The sequence below is a fragment of the Asterias rubens genome, chromosome 11 (genome assembly GCF_902459465.1).
Source record: "Asterias rubens chromosome 11, eAstRub1.3, whole genome shotgun sequence".
In the NCBI taxonomy this organism is placed as follows: Eukaryota; Metazoa; Echinodermata; class Asteroidea; order Forcipulatida; family Asteriidae; genus Asterias; species Asterias rubens.
Window position 1 is genome coordinate 15,447,474 of NC_047072.1, and position 18,713 is coordinate 15,466,186.

General features: G+C 37.6%; 2 protein-coding genes across 3 annotated transcripts; one reads left to right on the forward strand and one right to left on the reverse strand.

Moving 5' to 3' along the window:
• Positions 1 to 225: 225 nt before the first annotated feature.
• LOC117296947 (uncharacterized protein KIAA0895-like) lies at positions 226 to 9,246 on the forward strand. The gene is made up of 6 exons (XM_033780051.1): positions 226 to 639; positions 1,486 to 2,030; positions 2,753 to 2,903; positions 4,062 to 4,230; positions 4,755 to 4,922; positions 5,548 to 9,246. Exons 2-6 carry the CDS (start codon positions 1,612 to 1,614, stop codon positions 6,291 to 6,293), a joined length of 1,653 nt encoding a protein of 550 aa, XP_033635942.1. The 5' UTR covers positions 226 to 639; positions 1,486 to 1,611; the 3' UTR covers positions 6,294 to 9,246.
• Positions 9,247 to 11,662: 2,416 nt separating this feature from the next.
• Positions 11,663 to 18,199, reverse strand: LOC117296376 (interferon alpha-inducible protein 27-like protein 2A). 2 transcript variants are annotated; one of them, XM_033779256.1, is made up of 4 exons: positions 18,040 to 18,199; positions 17,162 to 17,186; positions 15,683 to 15,934; positions 11,663 to 11,928 (listed from the first exon to the last, which is right to left on the reverse strand). In XM_033779256.1, the coding sequence occupies exons 1-4, from the start codon at positions 18,121 to 18,123 to the stop codon at positions 11,891 to 11,893; spliced, it is 399 nt and encodes a 132-aa protein (XP_033635147.1). In that variant the 5' UTR covers positions 18,124 to 18,199; the 3' UTR covers positions 11,663 to 11,890. The 2 variants fall into 2 exon arrangements, with proteins under 2 accessions (XP_033635147.1, XP_033635146.1); XM_033779255.1 differs by lacking the exon at positions 11,663 to 11,928 and having other exon boundaries at positions 14,420 to 15,934.
• Positions 18,200 to 18,713: the final 514 nt, after the last annotated feature.

Genomic DNA, 18,713 nt, shown 5'->3' on the forward strand with positions numbered 1-18,713 from the left:
TATTCTATATACATATAAAAGGAATTCATGGTATTGACAGATTATAAAAAGCATGTTTAACCTGTAGACAAGACTAGTTCTAAAAATAAACACAACATAGAATGGTACCAACGAGTTTGCCATTTTGTACATTGCGCAAGTTGTTGTAGGCGTCCAGGTAACGGCCACTTATAAACAGACAATGCAAATCGGTAATCGATCTGGCTGGCGTGGAAACAACAAACATTGATCGAGAGAAGTACTAGCGGCCGTCGCGTGGTGGTCTAGCCGTGATATCGACGCGTAAGTCCCCGAGGCGACTCGACCATACCCGCCTGTCCATCCCCCGACCCTCAACGTTTTCCCGTGTACTGTTGGGGTGTTATTGTCTTAACGGTTGTGTGCGTGAACATACAATTTGTGAAAACAAGCGAGATTCGACAAAAAGTAATTCGGCCCGGTTGGCAACATCGAGCAACGACCATATACAGTCCTACCGTACACAGCAGCAGGGGTTCGCAGCAGGACAGGGGGGCCAGAATAAAGCAGGAAGGGCAGACAGCAGGGGGGCAAAGCCGACGATAATCATTCACCTCAACGAGACATCCTGCTAACAGTGCAATACCAAACATCGTAATCTTTTTTTAAAGTTATGCCGTGGTAAGGATGCTTATTAAACTTTACTTAAATATTTAATCATATTCATTGCCTTGTCAATGTCAGGTTGTTTTATAGTCGGTCAGATTTCTGTTCGGTTGGTTGTGGTTTTAAAAACTCTGGTATTAATGGAATATATTGGGAAAAAGTTTCTGTATCATGCCACCACTTTTTCATTCGATATGAAATAGTATAACTCAATGAAAATCTCTTTTTGTAAAAATGAGTGAAAAAGTGGTGGCAGGATATGAAAAGTTATCCGAATAATATGGCTAATTTATTAGCTTCAAAAATACAAATTGACTTTATTTATAATATTAAGGAAATTTACACATGTTTCAACTACCAACCTTCATGGTTACTTAATTAATTGCACTTCAAATCACAAAACAAAACTATATGCTTTCACATAGTTGCGATAACGTAACCCTCCTGCCGATGCCGTCGCCAGGAGGGTTATGTTTTCGCAACTAGCTTTCACAGTGCCACACGTACCAGTTGTTGATGTTGTTGAATAACTGTTTGTTTCAGGTTCATAATATCTTTTTTTGCTGTGCTGTTTTTTTTGGGGGGGGCACAAAATGATGACCACAAATTTTGTATCAGAATATTTTTATTCTAGTAACCTGTATCCTCCTACCCAATCAATATGAAAACAACCCCATTTTTTATTAACATGGCTACAATATATTGGCCAGGTTTGTCTGGTCTAAGACTTTAAGAGCCTAGGAAGGGTCAATAGTTGTGGTTAATTGCAAAATGACAAATCACTCAAATATAATGACTTGATTCTTGGTTAATGATAAACATACATTTTCTGTTAATAGCTTTCTAATTTTCTCTTTGCAGATTCCTAATGTAGTTTCTACCTAATAGTGGAACATTAAAGTCACTCAGCCAGAAGACTATGGAAACTGAGTTCAGAATTTCCAGGGAGCTGTTATTCACAGCTTGTTGGGAGTTTCAGAGTTAATCATGAAAACTAAGCACAAAAAGTCCAAGAATAAATCTGCACAATCAAAGAACAAAGTTGTAATCCGTAACTATGACGAGACCCCCATGAAGTTCCGCTCCAAGATAGACCCACTGAATCTCGAGGAACACAAGTTGGAATTCCTACAACACGGTCACATCTCGCAATTTCAGTTCAAGACATTCCATGATGATTCAACTGGTAGCAAAGATGGTCAGATCAAATTTGATCTCCTTCCTGAGGCTACCCGCATCCTTGAGATGGTTCGGGAGGAGTTTGGGTGCGGAGATCGTTATATAGAGCAAGCATTTGGGCCAAGGATTGAAGTAGAGGAGGCATCTAATCTGATCGCTAGTTACCTGAAAGAAAGTGGATCTGAAGGAATGATGACCGTCAGTTGGAGCAAGGATCTGTCATGCAGGTGGGAATACAGCTCTAGTTTCACTAAGATCTTCTATTTCAATGTCTTATCCATCCTTTTACACACATCAGCTTGTTAAGTGTTCCTTCCACTAAGAAAAGGGAATTGTAGGAGCACCAAGAAACCTATATTTAGATTTTGCTTAATTAAATTACATTTGAATACTCAATAACAAAGGATTGAAATTCAAATACACTGCCTTCTCCCCAGTTGGTATTGTATTGTTTTTGTATACTGCAAGAAAAGGAATACCCTGTAGATTTTGAATTATTCAACAAAGTTAAAGGCTGATTATACTTTTGGTAAAGTCAAAGACCATTATCCTCCATTGGTGTCTTCCTACTCCTAGAACTATGAGGTTCGTTCAGAGCTGATAGTGGAACGAACTCATAGTTCTAGGAGTAGTGTCTCCCAACATACATAAAATACCAAACCTTTGAAAATTTGGGCTCAATTGGTCATCGAAGTTGCGAGAATAAAATGAAAGAAAAAACTACCTTGTTGCTTAGATATGTGTGTTTTCAGATTCCTGTGAAAGGCTTAATGCCCGAAGATTCAAATTCTATCAATGTTTAATAAAATGAACAGCTCTTCTCTTTACCAAATTCAAACTTGTGGAGTAGTATTCAAAAAGAATAACCTTCTTTCAAAGGAAGGTTGTACCGACACATCAGAAAGATGCCTATTAGTTCTTCTTTTTGTGATTTTGTTTCTTCCATTAGTGGTCAGATGTGTTGGCATGGTCCTTCTCTTCGATATAACCGGCCTGAGGCAAGGAAGTACTCCATGTGGATCAAGAACTCTAAAGATAATCTGTATCTTCGCAAGCATGGAATCCGCTGTCTAGCAAACCATGAAATTGCAACACACTTTGTATCCTTTTACATCTCCTAAAAGATTATTTGTCAAAGTTTCATTATAGATGGATTCATTGCAACATTCAAGCAAAGCTTCTTTGTAGCACAATAATGAAGGATAGGATGTTAGTTTGATGAAGCATGACATAGTTATGTCTTAGTGTTTGACCATACAATATCATCCACTGTGGTTTGGAATGATAAAGGCAATTCTATGCCAACCTGCAATATGATATATCATGTGGTGAATGCACCTACACAGTACACAATGTACACAGTCAACCCTCCTACTGTCTGACCATACAATATCATCCACTGTGGTTTGGAATGATAAAGGCAATTCTATGCCAACCTGCAATATGATATATCATGTGGTGAATGCACCTACACAGTACACAATGTACACAGTCAACCCTCCTACTGTCTGACCATACAATATCATCCACTGTGGTTTGGAATGATAAAGGCAATTCTATGCCAACCTGCAATATGATATATCATGTGGTGAATGCACCTACACAGTACACAATGTACACAGTCAACCCTCCTACTGTCTGACCATACAATATCATCCACTGTGGTTTGGAATGATAAAGGCAATTCTATGCCAACCTGCAATATGATAATTCATGTAGTGAATGCACCTACACAGTACACAATGTACACAGTCAACCCTCCTACTGTCAGACCATTCAATATCATCCACCATTGGTTTGGAATGATAGATGCACTAGTTATGTCAACCTGCAATATGACATCAATTCAATTAAATTCAATATTTATTCGCCAGCATGAAAATCATTTCCTCTGTTTGCCTATATAACAATTTACAAATATTTAAGACAGCAGATAAACCGTTAAATAAGAACAAGACGCAGTTGGGTGAATGCACCTACACAGTACACAATGTACACAGTCAACCCTCCTACTGTCTGACCATTCAATATCATCCACCATGGTTTTGAATGATAGATGAACAAAAAATCGCATATTAATTTAGAACACAGTTACTGAAATCAAAGAAAGCTGGATTTAATTGTGTAAGCTTTCAAGCCCAAGTAAGGGGAACATTTATGGGGAAGTTGATGGTTTAAGTAAGTGGTTTTTGTTTTAATTAACAAACTCATATCAATATCATTATATCAAAGAATAGTTCCTTAACATTTGTTGCCAGTATCGATCATTGAATGATGGCCTACAACCTTGGTTTTCACATCGTCAGAGGTTTGGTCTTGGCAGCTTGAGCAGTTATACGTTAACAGAATCAGAAGAGGGCTTAGCATCGATCAACACAATGTTAGAAGCAAATCAGAAGTATCTCTACTTTCAAGCTTTGACATATTGTAAGTCTAGACAATATCACACTGCTCAATATCAATTGGTGTTTTAAGAGGTGTTGTAAGGGCATTTGCTTTCAGATGGTATGATATGGCCAGTTAATTAGCTGGTCTCCCATTCTTAAACACCTGTGCTCATTTTCAGGTTATATCTTGAAACGTGGAAATAGGAGGGCAGATAGGGAAACTATTTTGGGCCTTGACAATAACTGATTTCAGCACACAGTCAGAGTATGACATGAGAAAGATATTTGGCTATGGGGGCCATCCCAGATGTTATTTGGGGAAAACATGTAGAGTTTTAAAAATGGCTGCCATTCCCGTTGTAATCCCTTTTTTTCCAAGTGAATAATCTTTGATGAGTCTGTAGCCAATATCAAAGTCTGTAACAAACTCTGAGTGCCAATTTGCATGCTCGTATCAATAAAGGTGCACTCCGAGAATCAACCTGGCATATGAAAAGTATAATGTCTACAAGGGATCTTGATAGCCCATTAATCAGTATAACATTCTTCTTTCCCGTTTAACAGATGTGGCGTGCAAAGCAACAGAGCTAACATTTCAAGAGTTATTTGATCATCTTGGCCAATACGTTGTCGACCAGGAGCTTAGATGGAAGTATGTCATGAGAGTAAAACGCTGCTTGCAGGATCCGGGCAGTGTAGGGGGTTATGGAAAAGACCAATGCTACTTTGCAGGTAAGATATAAACAAACCCCTTGGGTATGATGTCACAAGCTTTAAACAGCGCCCTCACTGAGGTCAAAAGGAAAACTTATCATAGACCCCCTTGCATGTGACGTCAAACGCTCAAAAAAGCACCCTCATTACTGGGGTCAAAAAGCCCCTTCACTGGGGTCAAAGGAGGCAGATGATTGGAAGGTAGCTGTTCTTTGTGCGTCAAACAGGCGCGGGACCCCAGCCTCCTTGTAGCACTTGGCGTTATGCAAGGGTCTTTTTGCTGATGATGGCGCGTTCTTGTATGTTTGTGTATCCACTGTTCCTCAGTGATGGCGGTTTATGCAAGAAATCTGTTCTGACAGCGTAAAATTGTCCAGTGATTCGTAGCATCTTTTGTTGTGTGTGAAGGGATGAGCAATTTGAGGTTTATCTTAGTAAGCATTAAATATGAAGTGTGGGCCTGAGAACACAAGAGGTCCACACAAGGCAGGGTTTTAGAAACACTATGTGGACTTACACATGTCCACACAGGGTTTTCACCAGTGTTGAAGAATAGTATTTGAAGACCCCAAAGTAAAGCATTGAAACTGCTCTAAAGACTACCTCTCTTCTGAAAATATTAATTAATGATCTTTCCTTGCAGGTGCTGTGGACATTCTTCGTAATATTGACACTACAGATTTCCATCTGATGTATGCCGGCAAGATCAGCAGAGAGGAGATACCTCGGATCAAACGTCTGGCTCGTCTTGATTTCATCAAGCTGCCAATATTCCTTCAGAATATGGAGTCCTACCGAAAACAGCTTAGACATATAGCTGTTGTCAATGGACTCATTCAGATCAAATCTGTTGGAAAATCTAGCCAGAAATCCTCACAGATGAGTAAGTTTGGCAAAAAGAAAGTTCCTCGACCTCCTTCAGCAATGTCTCACAGCTTACAGGAAAATTCAGATAAAGATGTTCGCTGTGCATCACAGACTTCATCAAGGTACACCCCGTCATCAAGACATTCTACCAAGACAAAGTCTAACACTAAACATGCCAACAAGAGCAGTAGTTGCCGCACAAAGAAGCAACCATCTCAGAGATCAGTATCACCACTGAGTGAATCAGAAAGCAAAACGGTCGTCAAGATGATTTACATCACTAAGGAGGATAAGAAAGAGAAAGACAAGAAGCTATCATGGTGGTCGTCTAGATCCCCATCTCCTGTAAATGGTAATGTACCAAGTGAGGATAGGATGACTGCCGTTAGCCCGGTGCCATATTCACCTCACCGATGGCTGCTAAGGAGACGTAATAGAACATCACCCAATACTTTAGGGAGAGTTAATGAAACCAAAGATAATGCTAGGTCTACCTCACAACATCCTCTTTTAAAGATATGACTTCTCACAGTTTCAAAACCTATGTAGTTTCTATGTCATTCTGTAGTCAAATTGGATGTAACAACTTTTCTCACAACTATTTCTCTCAGTGATGCTGATTGCTGAGATGGTATGTCAACTCCTTAGTTTCAGTAAGTTGTCTTGGCAACAAATCAACACATTCCACACAATCAGTGGACTAGGCAAGACAAGTATTTCTTGTATAGTCAGATTGCGTTAACTTGTTCTCAAGAACCTGTCTTGCTATTTATTCTGGATTTATTCTCCTATTTATTCTCTCAACATTTCAATCAGTACGCCTATGCTCTGATCATCTTCAAGGCATGTGTAAAAATGCCTGCCACGACTTGTAGGATTTGAGACTTTGGCAACTTCTTCAAGCCTTTTTTATATTTATTTCTTTACTTCAGAAATTTTTTGGCACCACATCTTTTAATTTTCTCTAATTTGATTCAAAAATTTTGTTTCTGTACATTGTCTTTGTTAACATCCTTTGAGCATAGAGAAAGGTAGTCTAACCTAACTCCATGCTTTAACAAGCAATACATTCTTCAAGTTAATTTCTGATACTCAGGATGTTTTTGTACTGATGTAAAGCAATCAATTTACCATACTGTTATGTTATGATTATTTTATCACAATATTAATTTAAGTTTCTACTGCAGTAAAAGCAGGGCCCAGTTTAATAGAGCTGGTTCAACAGACAAAGGTGCTTTAGAAGCAGCTCTATGAAATTGGACTCCATAGAGCTGTTCCATAGAGATGTATCTATAGTGAACACATTTGTCATTTAGAAGCAGAAAAATCCACGCAATACATATTGATTGGCATATTTACATTTTGTGCAGATATTTTGTTTTGCGATTGTGTTGGTGTATTTCAAGGTTGGACTGCGACTGAGGATTATTCTTTATATGGGATCAGGCAGGGTGTCGAGTTACCATATGGTGTTGGGTTATGTTAGAATAAATCACTCATGGGTGATAAGGGCTGGCATACCACCATAATCAGAGTCCAACAGTTTGGGTGCTGAGTTACCATATGGTGTTGGGTTTTGTTAGAGTGTGGAAGGATCTTAATAAATCACTCATGAGATCAGGCTTACCACCATAATCAGAGTCCAACAGTTTGGCTGCTGAGTTACCATAATGGTGTATGGTTTTGTTAGAGTGTGGAAGGATCTTAATAAATCACTCATGGGATCAGGCAAACCACCATAATCAGAGTCCAACAGTTTGGCTGCTGAGTTACCATATGGTGTATGGTTTTGTTAGAGTGTGGAAGTATCCTAGTAAATCACTCATGAGATCAGGCTTACCACCATAATCAGAGTCTAACTGTTTGGCTGCTGAGTTACCATATGGTGTATGGTTTTGTTAGAGTGTGGAAGTATCCTAGTAAATCACTCATGAGATCAGGCTTACCACCATAATCAGAGTCCAACAGTTTGGCTGCTGAGTTACCATATGGTGTATGGTTTTGTAAGAGTGTGGAAGTATCCTAGTAAATCACTCATGAGATCAGGCTTACCACCATAATCAGAGTCCAACAGTTTGGCTGCTGAGTTACCATATGGTGTATGGTTTTGTTAGAGTGTGGAAGGATCTTAATAAATCACTCATGGGATCAGACATCCCACTATAATCAGAGTCTAACTGTTTGGCTGCTGAGTTACCATATGGTGTATGGTTTTGTTAGAGTGTGGAAGTATCCTAGTAAATCACTCATGAGATCAGGCTTACCACCATAATCAGAGTCTAACTGTTTGGCTGCTGAGTTACCATATGGTGTATGGTTTTGTTAGAGTGTGGAAGTATCCTAGTAAATCACTCATGAGATCAGGCTTACCACCATAATCAGAGTCCAACAGTTTGGCTGCTGAGTTACCATATGGTGTATGGTTTTGTTAGAGTGTGGAAGTATCCTAGTAAATCACTCATGAGATCAGGCTTACCACCATAATCAGAGTCCAACAGTTTGGCTGCTGAGTTACCATATGGTGTATGGTTTTGTTAGAGTGTGGAAGGATCTTAATAAATCACTCATGGGATCAGACATCCCACTATAATCAGAGTCTAACTGTTTGGCTGCTGAGTTACCATATGGTGTATGGTTTTGTTAGAGTGTGGAAGTATCCTAGTAAATCACTCATGAGATCAGGCTTACCACCATAATCAGAGTCTAACTGTTTGGCTGTTGAGTTACCATATGGTGTATGGTTTTGTTAGAGTGTGGAAGGATCCTAGTAAATCACTCGTGGGATCAGGCAAACCACCATACTCAGAGTCCAACAGTTTGGGTGCTGAGTTTACCATATGAAATACCAGAATGTTTATTCCTTCATCTTGGGGCGATGTTTCTGTTTATCGTGTCACTAGAAAATGTATATTTTGTCTTTTAACTAAACCTATTGAATCGTGAAGTGTGTGAATTCAAATTATACATTCTGTACTCTCTTAGCCATCGGGTCAGCTATAAGCTTACATTAACTTATTGGAAAATTAAAAAGAAATTCTAGATTTTTTTTTTTGATAGCTCATATTTAGATTAGTCAATTTTTGTCTTTTCATCTGCTTTGAATATCCGTTGAATCTTGCCTAAAATATTATTTATAACTAAATTAGAAAATAGCATTTGCTGTTGCAAACTGTTTACCAACCGAGAGGATCTGTGGTATAAATGTAAACACAATAGCAGAGTCTTTCTATAATTAGATAATAATACATGCAGTGTGTGTGATATTAAACAAGTCAGGTTATTCTAAGGTTTCTAGTTGGTAATAAGTTGCAAGGCCTCTTTGAGGAAATTTACTTATCTTGCTGTTTAATTTTGACTAATTTTGTTCTTCAAATGAAGATAGAAACCCACACTTTGGGAAGTAAGGTTAAAGGCAGTGGACACTAATGGTAATTACTCAAAATAATTATTGTCATAAAACCTTTCTTCATTACGAGTAATGGGGAGAGGTTGATAGTATAAAACATTGTGAGAAACAGCTCCCTTTGAAGTGACGTAGTTTTCGAGAAAGAAGTATTTTAGAATTTGAGGTATCGAAATCAAGCATCTGAAAGCACACAACTTCATGTGACCATGGTGCGCCAAGGGTGTTTTTTCTTTCATTAATAATAATATCTCGCAACTTCGATGACCGATTGAGTTCAAATTTTCACAGGTTTGTTATTTTATGCATGTTGAGATACACCAACTGTGAAGACTAGTCTATGACAATTACCAAGTGTCCAGCGTCTTTAACCATGTATAAATCTCTATTGGGACGAGTGTTGGCTTTGAGAAGATTTGTTGCTGTGTGGTCTCACTGTTTCAAACAGTATCTTGTCTTGAGGAGTTGTCTTGAGGAGACTACTTTAGGTTGCAGCAAGGGCTGGAGGAATGCACAGGGTAGACCGTTAGAGGTCTAGCAATCTCCTGAAGATGAGCAGAGTATACTTGTATCAAATTGTCAAGATCACAACCGCTCTTTTCAGAGCCATCACTCCTCCAAAAGAGATTTACGCATGGTTGACAAGCTTATTAGTGATAGTTTGTCCACAGCCTGCAAAGCTTCAAACATCACTGATACAACCACACCCTGGTGGCGAGGGTAGTTAAATGCAAAGATTGGTCAAACTTCCGTTTTATTGTCATTGATTCCAATCAAACATGAGAAAATGTTTGTTTCAACAAACCTTGGAAAATTTGCTTTTGTGCCATTTGAAAGACAATTTTGGGAGAGATGAACTTTTCACATTAAAACTACATTGTTTTGAAAAATATATCTTTAACAAAATTTACTTGTCCAAATGCTTTTTAGACATTAAATGTTACAACACAATTTGCCTTTCTGTAGAAGATTTTTATTTTAGTTTATTTCCAGTGTGCTCATAATAATAATGAAAAGTGTGAACTATACAGGAACAAAAATAAACTCGGATGCAAGTTTTATTTGAGAAACATTCTACGTCCATTTTTATTGAAGTGTAATAACAAAAGTTCTTTACCAAAAACCCAATGTAATTAAACTTTTTAATCTAAGCAGTTACTATATATTGATTACATTTTATTAATGCATAATCTAAATTTTGACAATTTTGAGGGCATTCACTTTTACAAACAATGAATGTTTGCATTCGTGCAATGATGAGAATTGATTCATAAGTTGATAGATGGAATGCTTCAAAGGCGAGCTAAGCTGAATGGAACATTCCATCTATCATCTCAACAGTCATTGCTTTCTGCTACTAGAGCTTCTTCCATTTTTTATGGCCACAGATCTTTTTCTTACGCAGCACCGTTTCTTTGGAATAGTCTTCCAGTGCATATTCGCCAAACTAATACTTTACAATGTTTTAAGTCCTTGTTGAAAACTCATTTGTTTAAAGCTTCTTTTTTGTAATTTGCCTATTTGTATCTTGTATCTTTCTCTATTTGTTTATTTTATTGTTTCTTTAATGCGCTTAGAGGCTTTTGCATTAGGCGCTTTACAAATGTCTTATTATTATTATTATTATTATCAACAAATTGAAATATTTTCTTTATTGTACAAATGCAAAACATTTATTATTTATTTAATAAAACACCCAGGAAGATCTTTGTCATTTGAAGGACAAACCAAAGCTCAAAATGTTCAAGATATCGCTGAAAAACAGGCGAATAGTCTAAGCAGGAAGAACAATCCCAAATACACAATCTGAGACAGATTCAAATTAAATATTGGCCATAAAAACTAACAGTTTTTATTGCCATTAATTTTATGAGTGATTATGTAAAAAACTAACAGTCAAATGTCTGGCTTCAAAAATCTTCCAAGTTCACTGTACGAAAATAATAAAACTAAAGCAAGCAATTTACTTTAATTTATAAGCAAATCAACATTTCAAGGTTGTGCACACTATTGACAAGATTGAAAATATAAATGTTCCCATAACATAATATAAATGTTCCCATAACTTTTGCCTGAAATGCTACCACTTTTGAGAAATGAGAAGAAAAAAAAACTGAACAAGTTTCTCGTTACTCCGATGACAAACTGAGTAACTTTCACAGGTTTCTTATTAATTTATATGTGGGTGACGTGGGTCACATAAAGTGGGAATACTGGTCTATGACAATATTGTCCACGGTCTTTAATATACAAACATTTTGTGCAATTCAATTAAAACATATGAAACACTTACTTGTAATAAGCATACACTGCAAAATCGTAACTCTTGTTTATTGGCCAAAAGTCTACCCTGTAGGTCCAAAAATAGCGTGCAAAGAAAAACAGACAACGTTTAATAACATTTCTGTAATATTGAAGATATTAGAAGTTCCTACTTAATTATCCATGCCCAAATTATCCCTTTAACTGAAACAATAGTTTGTCTTCACAAATCAAAGTCATTCTTCCTTAATCCCTTTCCTGTACAGTTCAGCCATCATATGATGAGTATATGACGCACTGTAAATTGAAGCAAATTTAGTAATAAGTGTTTTGCCCAAGGACACACAAGTGTCATGACCAGGATTTAAACCCACACTCCAGTGAATTAGTCTCCAGAACTTGAGTTTGATGCATGCGCTAAACTACTCAGCCAAGATACAGTACCATTCATCCTCTAGAATGCTTCTGAAACAGCAGCCCCAGCTGCTGCACCAGCCACAGCTGCTGCAGCAGTACCTGCAGCTCCTAACCCTGCAGCTCCAGCTGACTGCAGAACAGCCACTGCACTTCCTGCTGCAATACCGCCACCATTTGCAATTGCTGCAGTAGACATCATGCCTGCTGCGTAGGATCCTGCTGCTATTCCACCTGATGTAAATCCTACAGCAGGGAGTATTACTGGAGCTGCGACTACAGCAAGTAATCCGCAAAAACCCATTGCTAGGAAACCGCCTAAAGATCCTGGAATAAACACAAAAGAAATTAAACTGTTTTAGGCTTGCATGGATGACTTGGAAATCAAGTTACAAGTGCTCTGTGTGATGATAAGTGTTTTTGAAAAGGCTGTTGTGTTCTTCCCACCTTTCCAATGATGATTTCGATTGGGTATCACTTTTTACATAATTTTTAATGCAAACCATTACCCAGTTTAAAAACTTACTTTATAAAGCAGATTTTGATTACACATTTTGCATGACATCATTCATCAATTTAAAAAAAAATAAATAAATGCTCACTGAGCGATAAACTCCATGCAGCCATCAATGAGGGTTAAAAGTGGAAAGGTGTTCCCAAGTATGGGCCAAGCACTACTCTAGCTGCAGGTCTTTGGTGACTTTTAGTGAGGATCTATTTGGGTTTGTCGTGATGTCAAATCATTTTGACAAATGCCAGGGGTTTGTCTCATGTTTACACAAATTACTTACTTGTTTCAGTTCCAGGATGGGTGACCTTATCCTCATAACTGACATCATCCTCAAAACTGACCTGTTAGACAAATAATCCACAAGGGGAAATTGACTGGGTTTGTTATGATTTGGGGGTTGATAGAAAGATTTACTAGAGCGAGATCTGAACCAACGACCTCTGGATTAACTTGGCAGTGCTCTACCAGCTGAGATTCTCTCGGGCGGCAAATATGACAATCTGGTCCAACACGTATAATTTCGACAGCTGGTCACCAGATTTGCCCAATTTTTACCACTTTCAAAAATCATGACACAAATTCTAAGGGCACGAACTTAATCCTCAATGTCTATAATGAACACTCAAAACACCATTGAGAAAATATTTTTGGAGAAAAAGGAACAAAAACTTACCAGATCCCGGAGCGAATTCCCAGGTTTTTTTACACTGATTAACATCCATATCATCTAGACCCACTTAGGGGCGCTAGATTCCCTTTTTTCGAAATTTTGACATTATCGGTCATCTGTCGATTATCGGTTAAATTTCGGGAAAAAAACAGGAATCTAGCGCCCAAGTTACTGAGTATCAATTGTCTGATAATGCATACAAGGAAAAGTTTCCGTATGGCGCCACCACTTTTTCATTCGATATAAAATAATATAGGAACTTATTTACCTGATTGATATATCCCTTTTTGTAAAAATGAGTGAAAAAGTGGTGGCGCCATACGGAAAGTTATCCGAATAAAAATGAGCTTGGTTTTTGCATCAAGTTTAGCCATTTTAACGTCCACTGCTTACACCTCCAGCGATCTGCGCCTGCGCATAGTAAAAAAAAAAAACACTGGCGGGAATTCCCCGTTGTGAGAAATAATGACTTTAAACTTAAAGGGGCTTTGCGTATAATAGTTTCAGGGTTGAAATAAAGAGAATATGATGATATATAAATTGACAGTAGCTACTAATAATCCACAGGTTTTCTTTGAAGTTGTTATTTATAGAGCAAAGCCTATTATACTTGCAGTGATTGCTTAGTTGCTAAAGACTCGTTGGAAAATATGTTTTTCAAATTACTAACCCACTTTGGGAGTTAGTTGTTGACGTAATAATATGGAATCACACACATACTGATCTTACGATAGGCTTTATTAAGCAATGGAATAATTTTAGTAAGCAATAGTATACACTAGTGGAAGCACAGAGACATGTGTCTCGTTTGGTGGTTGGAAATAGAGTGAGGGAAGAAACTAATAAGTATTTTGGGTCAGGCTTTCCAATTTAAGAGCCATCATAAACCAAAGACCAGAAGAATGTAATGGGCTTTTAACCCAGGTGATGACATGTGGTAGGAAGGACAAGGTAATGCACTTGGGTCAAGGGCAAGGCATACACCTGGGCCTTGGTACAGTGAGTAGTCAATAATCAATCAGGGAGGTTGTTCTAAGGTCCAATATTTAAGCTACTGGACTGTTGATGGGGCAATATACAGGGGTTAAAAGTTAACATGTATTTGTATCAATTGGAATCTACACCACAACGCAGAGTCCTAGACACACTTCCAATAAACATCGCAGCACGTAGAGATGCCCTAATTCGTTACCTAAATAACTGGGGTAGGTGGGGATTTCCCGCTATAATTATTCTTCACTGTGTATCAACTTCGCTATGATTGGTTGAACATTCGTCGGACACAGGAGAAAACAGTGAAACATCAAAACTTTTGTCAAATCAAATGCGATGTAACTTCACACCACGGTACGGACTCATCGGGAACACAAAATAAACTCGGATGCAAGTTTTAGTTGAGAAACAATTTACGTCTATTTTTATTGAAGTGTTCCAGTATTTCATAAATCTATAAGCAGCCACTATATTTTGATTTCTTTTTATTACGCATTATCTAAAGTGTTCACTTTAACAAATAACGATTGTTTGCATTCGTGCAATGATGAGAATTAAGTTATTGAATGATGGAATGTTCAAACCAATGAGGTGAAGTCGAGTTGAATGGAACATTCCACCTTTCATCGAATTAAATATTCTCTCCATTGTAAGAATACAAAAGACGTATTTTTTTGTTTTATATAACACCCAGGTAGATCTTTGTCATTCTTAAAGGAAAAACCAAAGCTCAAAATGTACAAGATATCGCCGAAAATCTAAATCGGGAAGAATAATCCCAAACAATAACACCCAAACTGAGGAGTCTTATTGCAATAACGCTTCACCCAAACTGAGGAGTGTTACTGCAATAACGCTTCTCAGATTTTTATTTTTGAGATTAAAAACTGATAAATTTTATTAACCACATCTTAGAAGTGAAATGTCTCTCAGAATGCTTTATACTAACCGTAAACCCCTGTAGGCTTTTAACCAACAGTTTTTATTGCCAATAATTTTATTGCCAAACGAGTGATTCCCAAACGTTTACCTTTCCTTTAAGTTTATACTGAAATCTAGCACAGAATCATTGAAAGAGACAAACCACAAATGCCAAACACAAAGTCTGAAACAAATGCATTAAAAATTCACAGTCATCCTTATAAATCAGATCACATGTGAAGATTTTAGAAATCTTCTAAGTTCAGATTATGAAATTAATCAAACTAAAGCAATCTATTAGTCAGGTGCAGCATATTTCATTTATAAGCAATTCAACATTAGTTGAAACGGGGAGTGAAATGTAACTTGGTTAGGGTTAACTCTATGGCTAATAAAATAATGATTAGTTATTTCATGTAACTATGTTTTGTGACTTGGGTCACATTAAAATTAAATGCCGATACTGGTCATTGGTAGTTAACAAGTTGCCCATGGGCTTTAATCAAATTTAATAAGCTATTCTTTACACTTTCCCTTTTAAAAGTTTATGCTGCGAAAGCTAAGCATTGATTCATTGGCCAAAAGTCTACTGTACTGAAAATGAAAGTTCCTTAAATCTACTAGAAATTTTTACTTAAGTAAAAACAAACACAGTTTGCTTTCATTTAATCCGAATCATTCATCCTCATCCTCATCTTGGTTGATTGCAGCAACAGCAGCAGCCCCTACTGCTGCACCAGCCACAGCTGCTGCAGCAGTACCTGCAGCTCCTAACCCTGCAGCTCCAACTGACTGCAGAACAGCCACTGTACTTCCTGCTACAATAGCGCCACCATTTGCAATTGCTGCAGAAGACATCATGCCTGCTGCGTAGGATCCTGCTGCTATTCCACCTGCTGTAAATCCTACAGCAGGGAGTATTACTGGAGCTGCGACTACAGCACCTATTCCGAATAAACCCATTGCTAGGAGACCACCTAAAGAGAAGCCTGGAATATAGAACACAATATTATTAAATTCCCTAAGGGTGGCATGGTAGACTGGAAATCAACTAACATGTACTGTGTGTGATTAGTGTTTTTGAAGAGGTTGGTGTTTTCACATTTCCTCTGATACCATTGGGTGGGTATAACACAACTTTTTAAAGGCAAACTTACTAGATCTAGAGGTAAATTTACCAAAATCAGAAATTTTTACTTAAAAACAAAAGGATTCTAGCCAAGTTCTAACCGCCCTGTATATAGCAAATCTCGACCAATCAGCAGACACCAAACCGCTGTTGTATGCATGATGCTCATTAATATGCATGCAGATTTGTAACATGCACAATGTTCAGGTTGCGCCGCTTGTTTGTGTGATTGGCCGAATGTGTCACATGGTGTCCTGAAAAGAAGGGGTATAAATTTGGGAAGTCTGGTGACTAGAAATTGCAGTAAGTTCTCTGCTGTGCCACGAGGGTTTTCCAGACTATCCGGTTTTCCTCCCTCAGGAAAAAATCAAACACTTTCGATCTTGGCTGTGCTCCGTGGTCATTATGGGTTGATGTGGCTGGCAGCTGAATGCGCCCTTGCATGTCTGCTTCTCGAACACGTTGTAGCCGCGTCCTTCGCATTTCAGCTCTTAGCTGCGAGTAAGGATGATTAGCCCCCCCCCCCCCCCCCCAAATTATTATATTATTTGGCCTTATGGAGTATGAGGGTTACGATTATCGCAATTAGTATTAACTTGACTGTATATAATATATATAAATAGATAATAATAACAATAAATTATATAGGATTTGAGGCATTGCATGGTGAGGTATCAATGTGTACTTGGATTGCGGTAACACCATGTGTGTATCTACTTGCCAGGTAGAGTTGTTCTTAGGGAACTGTCTTGCTATATTCTACTGCCGCGGAGTAGATAATCGGAGGTTCGGGAGACTTCCCAGTTCTGAAACGAACTGTCCTGCTTTTTAACAGGGCGGATGGTATAGAAAATCCATCCTGGTAATAGTTAAAAAGCAGGACAGTTCTTTTCAGAACTGAGAAGTCTCCCGAACCTCCGATTATCTACTCTGCGGCAGTAGAATATAGCCAGACAGTTCCCTAAGAATAACAATAAATTAATTAATTAATAATAAATAACGAACAATAATTTCATCTAAAGTGATGTATGAATATTCATTACCCAAGACAATTAATATTTGTCCATATACATTAGGATATACATACCATCACTTTCTTCCCTGTGCCTCCCCTGAAAAAGTAAAAGAAACTAAATTTACTTATTGGGATTTTAAATTTCCATAGACATTTTGTCAGGAATTTTGTCTATAGAATGTTAGCAGTGTAAATTTTACAGCCATAGAGCGGAGGGACTTTTTTTATGACAATTGTTATTGTGTTTTATCGGCTCATTTTAAATAACTCCTGTTTATTTTGTTGGTTGTATTTTGCTTATCTGCCTATTATGCGATTTTATGAGTGTTTTCTATTTGTATCTTTGTATTGTTTGCTGATTTTTATATTATTGTAAAGCATTTTGAGGCCATGCATAAGGCACTGTATAATTGTTTTGGTGGCCCTGAAGGGACATTGAACATATATATTTATGTGAATATTTACGTAAATATTTATGGATTTTGCCCTAAATCGCAAAAATATATTCATGTAAATATTTACGTAAATATTCACGGTTTGTGGCCAATTCGCAAATATTAACGTAAATATTCACGATTTGTGCCCCAATCTTAAATATTCACGTGAATATTGACGTGAGTATTTACGTAAATATTTGCGTATGGTCAGAATTCGCAAATATTGACGTGAATATTGACGTGAATATTTCCGATTTAGGGCAAAATCCATCATATATTTACGTAAATATTCACGTAAATATATGTTTAATGTCCCTTCAGGGCCACCATATATAACTACAGCAGGTAGAACTAAATTACATGATACTTATAAATTATCACTGTCGGCAACAGTCATCACTGTCGGCGACAGTGATGAGACCAATGTTAAAAGCGGAGCCATTAACAGCTCAACAAGGTGGGCTACTTGAAATGGATCATATTCATAACAAAAGTACGTTTCTTTAGACCTACCTGTCTTCTTGCACTAGTATTAGTAATGCTCAGGAAGAGTAAAATGAGAATGAACTTGCCCTTCGTTTCAAGTTTCACCATCATGTCCTGCGTTTATTAACTCATGGACGAAGGAAAAGCACTGATCACACCACAATGACAAAGCACGCTGCACACCTGCTATTATGCATCTAAAAAGGGAAATCCCCTTGTGAGAAATTCCACTCGTGAGAAATATTAGAAGAAGTCTCATGCTGAAATCTGTTGAGCGCGTTAATCAGTAATTTTCGTCCCTTCGTTATTAAGGACAGAAATCAATAAACAAACAACTGTAGACACTATGCCCTTTCCTATTGCTCGCTAGACTTGTGGACAAGTCGGCCCACGCGCTGAGATAGTGGTCTCGCGAGATCACTGCTCCACAAGTCTAGGTGCTCGCAGATTCAAACTGATTTCAACCTAAATGTTTCCTTGCAGTGTTAATACACATTATCAATGTATTATTTAGTGAAATTTGCTTTAGGGTTTTAAGCAGGGGACGTTTGTTATGCGCAAGAGACGGACTACAAAAGAGTTGGCAAACAATGCCACTCTTTACATTTTTAAATATATATTGAAACTTGAAAAATTATATCAAATTTTCTCAGTAATTATGAACAATAAATAGCAACACTTCATGAATTGTCAACAATTAA

Excerpts from the sequence above, each read along its gene's own strand:
- LOC117296947 (XM_033780051.1), top strand. The coding sequence starts at position 1,612 with ATGAAAACTAAGCACAAAAAGTCCAAGAATAAATCTGCACAATCAAAG. Across the intron at positions 2,904-4,061 it reads ATGAAATTGCAACACACTTT|TATCGATCATTGAATGATGG; the intron begins GTATCCTTTTAC and ends ATTTGTTGCCAG. Across the intron at positions 4,231-4,754 it reads CTTTCAAGCTTTGACATATT|ATGTGGCGTGCAAAGCAACA; the intron begins GTAAGTCTAGAC and ends CCCGTTTAACAG.
- LOC117296376 (XM_033779255.1), bottom strand. The coding sequence starts at position 18,123 with ATGATGGTGAAACTTGAAACGAAGGGCAAGTTCATTCTCATTTTACTC. Across the intron at positions 17,187-18,039 it reads ATACTAGTGCAAGAAGACAG|GGGAGGCACAGGGAAGAAAG; the intron begins GTAGGTCTAAAG and ends TTACTTTTTCAG. Across the intron at positions 15,935-17,161 it reads GCACAGGGAAGAAAGTGATG|GCTTCTCTTTAGGTGGTCTC; the intron begins GTATGTATATCC and ends TCTATATTCCAG.